Source organism: Medicago sativa, chromosome 5 (assembly GCF_051527215.1).
Source record: "Medicago sativa cultivar Bolivia chromosome 5, Bolivia_mono, whole genome shotgun sequence".
Classification (NCBI taxonomy): Eukaryota; Viridiplantae; Streptophyta; class Magnoliopsida; order Fabales; family Fabaceae; genus Medicago; species Medicago sativa.
Genome location: NC_140753.1, coordinates 80,332,189 through 80,340,617, shown reverse-complemented (window position 1 = coordinate 80,340,617; position 8,429 = coordinate 80,332,189). Strand labels below are relative to the sequence as shown.

Genomic DNA, 8,429 nt, shown 5'->3' with positions numbered 1-8,429 from the left:
CAAAAAGCCCTAAACAAGTTCACTTCCATCTCGGGTGGGACGAAAGGATTTTTTTTGAAAAACATAAAGCAACAAACAAACATATTAATTGAACAGATGAGTAATAGAAATAAACATCAGCAACGACCCGATTGCAGATTAAACATTTCATGTGTCAACCTTAGATACCAAGATCTGATAGGGAATTAACTTGCACATTCAAATTCAAACTCTTCGAAAGGTATAAGGTTTTTTTGGATCAACTTCTGAACTATCTTCTGCAACGCAAAACAGTGCTCGATATCATGACCTGGTGCCCCTTGATGGAAAGCACAGGATAGGTCAGGTTGATACCAAACCGGCAACACGTTAGGCACCTGAGGAGGCGCTCTAGTTTGGACAAGGTTCTTCATGAGCAAGATGGGAAGCAGCTCCGCATATGTCATTTGGATTGGGTCAAACTGCATCCTTGGAGCCTGTTGTCGAGGCTGTTGATATTGTCGTTCGAGCCCTTGCTGGAACTGCGAAGCTACCAGTGAAACTACCAGGGTACTCAATCTCTTTAACTCGGCCTGGAGTGTTGTTGCCTCTTCGCGAATGCTCGTGGATTTCTTGTTCAAACAGATATGTTCTTTCTTTTTGTTTACACGAGTGTTGTAAGTGCGAGTTGACTTTGGATGAGAACAGTCGGACCACTTTTGAAACGGGTTGACCTTTTATGGAAAAGAAGAATTTGTGAGACTCGGAATTGAGACTATGAAATGCAAAATGATGCATGATGCTTATGCAATAAAACACATTTTTTTTCGAATGACTTGTCAAAGTAATTGTAAACATCATAGGGAATGTTATTTCATTTGATTATTTTGAAATATTACATACAGTTCCATTAAGAACAAAGCAAAGCCAAAGCCAAAGTCCCCAACAAAGCTAAGGTCTATTTTAAGACTTATGAAATTGTATTACTTGGTATTCCTTTTTACAAGGTCCATACCTCTGATATTTATAAAAACTTATCTAAGTCCTTCGGTATTTAATGAGAAAAAGTTTATGAATGAATGCATGTATGCATGATTATGCAACAAGAACGATGAAAACATGGTGAGGTTTAAGTCCATATGTTGGAGTCAAGGGTAACAACGCCATTTGGTAAGGACTATGGTTTCAAATGTACCTGTATCACGGGTTCTACAAAGTTCCCAAAGTTTTCAACCACTTCCGAATATTTGTTAGGTGACGAGAGTACTCTCGTTCCAACAAAATTCGTAGGTTAGTCTCGTTTGGGTGTAGTATCGCGTGTCAACCAATACGAGAGTACTCTCGACTAGCCACCGCACTACGTCCTAAAAGGCCAAGATGGGTTAAAGGTGACTAAAAGTTCTCAACTTCGACGGTCACTTGAAAGTAACATGCCATACGCGAGTACTCACGACGACAAAAGTATACCTCCAAGATCCCTCCATTGAGTGGGTTATCACATGTACCAATACCGAAGAGTACTCTTGGCATGGAAACTATGATTATACCCGGCCCTATCTTAATTTCCCTCAAGTCCGGGTGTAGAACTTATCTCACCACTCACGTTAAAAGAAAGAAGAAAGAAGAAGGGGAGAATATACATACACGTATTTCCATCTTTTTTTTTTTTTTTTGATTTTTTTGGATTTTTTAAGCAAGTTTAAAGCACAAAATTTTAAACAAAACCAAGTTAGGCTTAACCCTCTTAAGGCAATTCCCCAGTGAAGTCGCCATTTCTGTCGCGTCATTTTTTGGAGATCAAGGCTATTTGTTTAGCTTTTAACTCACTTTTTATTTCACGACTTTGAAAAAATTTATTTAAATTGGGGGGTCCGGGGGTTGGTTATATTTAGGGAAGGTATTAGCACCCTAAATATTCGTAGTACTCTACGAGAACCTTTTGGTTTTATTTAACATTTTGTGCTATAAACTTGCTTGCTTTTATTTTTAAAAAAATGAAACTTTGAAATGATTAAAAAAAAAGGAAGACCTAATTATCTACATTTTATTGATTTGGAAGGACGAGTGTCCTCTGCCTACGTACCCGTGAGGGATCAAAACCTCGTAGTTCGGGGTTAAACAAATGACGTTTGATTTGTTTTGTGTTTTTTATTGGTTTTGAAAAAAGGTTTTAAAATAAAAAGCCAAGTGGCAAATGAGAATTGGTTTGTATTTTTTATATTGAAAGAAAAATGGACTCAAGGTATGATTAAATTGATTGAAGTTTGATTAAGAAATAAAATAAAAAAGAACGATCACTTGATTGAAAATCAAGGTTTATTATGAAAATATTTTTGTGATTTTTGATTTTTTGAATGTTTTTGTTGTTTTTGGAATAATAAATGAAAATTAAACTAACGGAGCAATAAAATTAAAAGCGCGTGGATTTTTGTGGTGACGTTGGGTCACCACAAAATCCCTAATCTAATTTTTTGTATTTTTATATATATATATATATATATATATATATATATATATATATATATAAAGCGATAAAGAAATAAAAGACACACACCCACACACACACACTTTTCTTATTTATATTTACATTGGACCTAAATACATTCTAATTGCAGGAAAATAAATGACAATAATTAAAATGCTAAAAATAAATAAAATGCAAGAAAATAAAAGAAAGGGAGAACCGAAGGGACAAAAATTACCGAAGGGAAAAAATTCCGAAGGGACTTATTCCGAAGGGACAGAAAAAAGAGAGAGAAGAAAAGAATAGCTCGTCAACACAAGCTAAATGAGGGAGAAGAGAGAAAAGTTCTTTGACAACTCAAGAGAACTTTTGGTGTCTTTTGAAGTGTGGAATGAGGGCTCTATTTATAGGTGAGGAGGTTGATGAGAATGGAAAAGTGGTTTAATGGATTTTGATGGTGATTTGAATGGTGTTTAATGGTGAATTTTAAAAGAGGAATGTGAAAGTTGACACTTGACTTGAAAATTTTTGGACCATGGACATTTTATTTTTGGACTCATTAAAAAAAGTTATATAATAAAAAATAAAAAAAACTTATAGAAGTAATTAAACTAAAAATAAAAAAGGTAAAATGGAAAATAATAGGAAAAAAAGTTTCTGACTCTGAGATTGTGCCTTTGAAAGTGGCGTGTAAACAAGACTTGTACTATGTTTTTTGGACATTTTCTTTTGGACATTTAAAAAAGGAAAAAAAAAGTGACTAAAATAAAAGAATAAAAATAACTAATAATTAAAATTAAAATTACAAGAAAATTAATAAAAGATGGAAATTTTACTAATAAAAAAGAAAGGAGAGAAGAGGGCCCAATATCGGAACAAAAAATGAGGTATTTTAAAGTACCCCTCTACCGAAATTTCCTTGAAAAGTCAGAGACTAATCAGGGTCAAAAGGCACATGAATGTAGGACCTTAGGTCAAAAATTGGGGTATGACACATGCCCACCAGCTTCCGCCTGGTTCGTCCCCGAACCACACCGTACTGGGAGAGGTCTGCTCTGATACCAAGTGTAACATCCCAGACTGCCTACAGGATTGTCGACTGACCCTACAAACCAACACGAGTCTTTTCAGCATGCTTTGTCCTCACTCACATGCTTACTGGGAAACTTCCCGGTAGGTCACCCATCCTAGTACTATTCCAAGCCAAGCACGCTTAACTGTGGAGTTCCTATGGATTGAGCTCCCGAAAAGAAGATGCATCTTGTTGATATAGGTAGTACCTAACAATTCTTATAAGCCTTCCTTCAACCATGTAGTCCCATACCTACACGGCCTCCGGATCCCTCTCATTCCGATGTGTTTCGGTTCCTACTATTGTCGTGGGGGTCCCTTGCAGCTTAAACCGTTCCCCTTAGGTCGGGAACCTTTCGTATCCACCTAGCGGGATATCTAAAGCCACGACGTGGGTGTTACAAGAAGGCTGCAAAGTTGCAGACCTTCTCTCACTAAAAACATTTTAGAGAGAGGAAGAAAAAGGAATTATGTTGGATTTGGACCGAAAATGGTTTTTATAAGCTGAAGTGAACCGGTCTGGTTCACTTGAACCAGACCGGTTTACTCTGTTTCCTTCTCCTTCTTTCTCAGTCATCAGATCTGTCTTCCTTTTGAATCTAGCGGTTCCTGTTTGTTTGTCACCATATGCCTTGCCTGTTATTGTGTGTGTTACTGTTTAAGAACCGTCAGATCTATCATCTGATAGATCTGACAGTTACTGAAGCTTTCTGTTTAATTCCATGATGTCTTTATTTCTTCATTGCTATGTGCGTACAATTCCTAGCCTTATGATCAAAAATCCTAGGGCCAGGATCAAATCCTAAGCCAATGGACTTAGTGAAGGCCCATTCATATTCCTGTTTTATTTTTCTCTACTGTTTTGCTTTATACACCTACCAGTAGTGCTTTTGCACACCCCCTCTGCATACTTGCTTTATTTTTAAAAATCTTTAAAAACAATCTCATGCATTTCTCTTTTAATTTCCTTTCAATTAATATTGTCCCATCCATTTTAAGGCTTTAATTTCTATACCTTATCTTATTTTTGGTTCTTTGCTTTAAAGTTTTGTCTCATGCATTTTAAATGACTTGATTCAACGCTTTTACTTGTGAATTTTGCTTTATTTCATGCTTTACTTTAAAAATCTTAACATCATTGCATTTTATTCTTTAAATTTCTCATTATCTCATCATATCATGATTTCTTTAGTTCTAGTATAATCTCATGCATTTTCTATCATTCTTGCAATTTATTTATTTTTCAATATCTTAGTGTGTATTTTAGGCGTTGATGTAATTTATTTTTGAGCTTTTATTTCTTGCTTTAGAATGCCCCTAGGATGGTATGTAATAATGTAGTAATTACACACACCGACACAAGCACCGACACTACACCATTCTATTTGTGGCTTTATGCTTGCTTTATTTTTTCGCATCGTTACGCTAGCTTACCGTTAGTTTAAGAAAAATCTTTTTCATCCCAAAAATCAAACAAGTAAAAGTCAAATATTTTCTTAATAAACCTTGGATCCAAATCCAAGTTGTTTTTTCTTTTTATTTTCTTAATCAAACTTCTAATGAATCTTAATTAAACTTAGACTAAATTTCTTAAATAAAATGAAACAACGTCACTTCTATTTTTATTTCTAGAGCCTTGAGGCCCCTCAATCCCCTTCTTAAAACCATTTTCAAAAATAATTAAAATCAACCTAACCCACAAAAAAATATTTTTAAGAGAGAACTACGGCGGTTTTGATCCCTTTTAGGGTACGTAGGCAAGGGTTTATTCCTTCCAAATCGATCAAATAAAAAAAATAACAAAAGCTCATACTTCTTCTCCCTCCATTCTTTCATTTGGACTTTAAACAAGAAATTTTCAAATAAAAATAATCTAGCACAAGATAAAGTTAGAAAGAGGTTCTCACGGAGGACTGTGATCTATAGAGGTGCTTAACACCTTCCTCTATCGAAACCAACCCCCGGATCCAAATAAGGGTTTAACTCATTTTTCCTTCCCACGAAAAATCGAGAAAGTCCAAAAATTGAAGGTTCAAATCCGATTAATGGATTGACACCCGAAAATCATGGTCTACAAAATGGCGACTTCACTAGGGATCCTACGCGAGTTAAGCCCACCTTTCTTCTTTATTTTGTGACTTATTATTTGTATATACTTTGTAGAATATTTTTATACCCGGAATTGAGTGAAACATAGGAATAGGACGGGGTAAAATCATAGTGACATACCAAGAGCATTCTTGGACCATGTTTACAAGTGATAACCTTACTCGACGGAGGCCTCACGGAAGGTAGTAGTCTTGTTAACATGAGCATTCGTGTTGGCGTTATTACTTTCAATGTGAGTGTCTGGTGAAGCCGTGGACCTTAGTAACCCTTAACCCATATTGGCCTTTTAGGACGTAGTGCGGTGGCTGAACCAAGAGCATTCTTGAATTTAGTCGTCACGCGATACTACACTCAAACTAGACTTCCTTATGGATGATATTGGACTAGGAGCATTCCTATACACCGATATATTCATAAGGGTAGTTGTAATTTGGGAACTTGGTAGAACATTTGTTACAAACTACAATTGAAACCATAGTCCTTACCAAATGGCGTTGTTGTCCCTAAACTCCAACATTGTATACCTTAAACCTCATCATGTTTTCATTGCATAATCACGCATACATGCATACATCCATAAACCTTTTGTTCATCAAAAAAAAAATCGAAGGACTTAGACAAGTTTTTGTAAACATTGTAGATATGGCTACTAGGAGTACTCAAGAAACAAAATTTGGAAGACCTGAGGAAGTTAGCAGTTATCGTCTCTGACCCGTTGGGCTTTCGAGGCCGTCATGGAAAATTGCTCAACATTCTCAACCAGAAATTCGACGAAGGAGTTCTCAAGACCTTGGTTCAATTCTATGATAGCCGTTACCACGGTTTTACTTTTCCTGATTATCAGCTCATTCCCACCCTTGAAGAGTATGCTTATCTGGTTGGTTTACCCGTGCTTAATGAAGTACCTTTCAGCGGTCTTGAGGAACCCCCGAAAGCAAAAGCTATTGCAGACTCTCTTCACCTCAAGTTGACCGACGTAATGTCTAACCTCACTACTAAAGGAAAGGAGAAAATCTTAGGTCTCACTTCTGGGTTCTTGATTGGTAAAGCCTACACTTGTGCTAATGCCGGTAACATCCGCGCTTTTGAGTCCATGCTAGCCCTGCTCATCTACGGTCTTGTACTCTTCCCCAATGTTGAAGGCTTTGTTGATGCCAACGCTATCCAAATTTTCATCAGAAAAAACCCGGTCCCTACACTTCTTGGTGACATCTACCATTCCCTTCACTATAGGACCGAAAAGAAAGATGGAACTATCCTTGGTTGTGCACCGTTGTTATATCAGTGGTATATCTTACATTTACCCCGATCCTACCTCACTAAAGAAAAAGCCCAATACTCTGAGAAGATCATGGCCCTTACCCCTAATGATATAGTTTGGTATAACCCGGCTTATGATACTGGAGTGATTATTGACCGTTGTGGAGATTTTGGTAATGTACCTCTTCTCGGCATTCATGGGGGGATCACATACAACCCTATCCTTGCGAGACGCCAGTTTGGGTATCCTATGAAGAAAAAGCCCCTCAACATTGCACTAGACGGCATATTCTATCACTATCATACTGACAACAAGGGTTTGAGGGAACAATTTGTGAAAGCCTGGCGTACCATTCATAAGAAGGCTAGCAATCAGCTGGGAGAGAAGTCAAACCTCACTTATGCAACCTATAACCAATGGATCATTGATGAAGCTGCTAAGTACAAGATGTCTTACCCTCTACCGAGATACTTATCATCAACTACTCCAGAGCAACCTTTCCCTTTACCCCCTACCACTCAAGAGAAATATCAAGAGAAAATGGCTGATCTAAGCTGAGTGTGTGATACTTGGAAGAGGAAGTATGAAGAAGCTATGGCTCAAGTGGCAGATAGGGATCTGACGATAGTGCTGCAACAAGATACGATCCTGAAGAAAGAGCGGCAGTTGATTAAGAAGAATTCCCAAATCCAAGCTCAGAGCGCGAAACTTGCACAATTCATCAGTAAGAAGGAGCGTATGGATTTCTTTGCGGGAGCTGATTCAGATTTTGAGGAGTAGGAGCTGGAGAGTGTCTTGTTTGTCTTTCATGCTTTTGTTTATATACTCTGGAGTCTATCCCTTGGCCCAATCTGTTAGAAAGGGAATTACCTTGTAGTATTTTATATTTGGAGTCTACCCCTTGGCTCAGTCTGTTAGAAAGGGATTTATCTTGTAGTGTTTTATATTTGTAAGTCTATCCCTTGGCTTGGTTGTTAGAAAGGGAATTATCTTGTAGTACTTTTATCATTAATGTAATGTTTAAAGTTGTTATGTTTACAAAAATACTTTTATAACTCCTTCGATAAAAATGAAAAAGTGCGCATTTTTGCATTCAACATATCATGCATCATACAACATTCATAAAAGTGTCAAAATCAAGTCTCACACTTCATTCCTTTCTGCCGCAGTAATTGAAAGAGGCCCGACGAATTCAGTACAAACCTACTCGTATTCACCACACAAGAGCTTACATCAAAAAGAAGATGGCAACTGCAGAACATGAAAACGTTCAGCTTAGAGCGGATGTTAGTAATCTGAAGGCAGAGTTAGAGAAGATGGCACTTATGATGGAGACTCTGATGGTTGAGAGAGAACAAGCAGTGATCTCTGAGCCTATTCCTACAGTGGTTGTCTCTGCTGCATCTGATGGTACTCAGCAACCCATACCTACCGCTGTTACTTCTGTTGGGCCTACGCAGCCTCTCGTGGTGGGTTTCTCTTCTGGTGATGTGGACAATCAGAGCTTCCGCCCACCTGGTCCCCCGGGATTTACTCCTCAGTATGAGATGCCGAAAGGTTACCCAT

General features: G+C 37.5%; 1 protein-coding gene across 1 annotated transcript; it reads left to right on the top strand.

Annotated features, from left to right (window-relative positions):
* The first annotated feature begins 418 nt into the window (after positions 1–418).
* LOC146925572 (uncharacterized) lies at positions 419–7,421 on the top strand. Its single transcript, XM_085711992.1, has 3 exons — positions 419–528; positions 864–948; positions 6,243–7,421. The coding sequence occupies exons 1-3, from the start codon at positions 419–421 to the stop codon at positions 7,419–7,421; spliced, it is 1,374 nt and encodes a 457-aa protein (XP_085568118.1).
* The last annotated feature ends 1,008 nt before the right edge of the window (positions 7,422–8,429 follow it).

Bases quoted from the DNA above. Each gene is read 5' to 3' on its own strand.
- LOC146925572 (XM_085711992.1), top strand. From the start codon at position 419: ATGTCATTTGGATTGGGTCAAACTGCATCCTTGGAGCCTGTTGTCGAG. The intron at 529-863 runs GTACTCAATCTC...TATTACATACAG, and splicing joins CTACCAGTGAAACTACCAGG to TTCCATTAAGAACAAAGCAA. The intron at 949-6,242 runs GTATTCCTTTTT...TAAACATTGTAG, and splicing joins TTATGAAATTGTATTACTTG to ATATGGCTACTAGGAGTACT.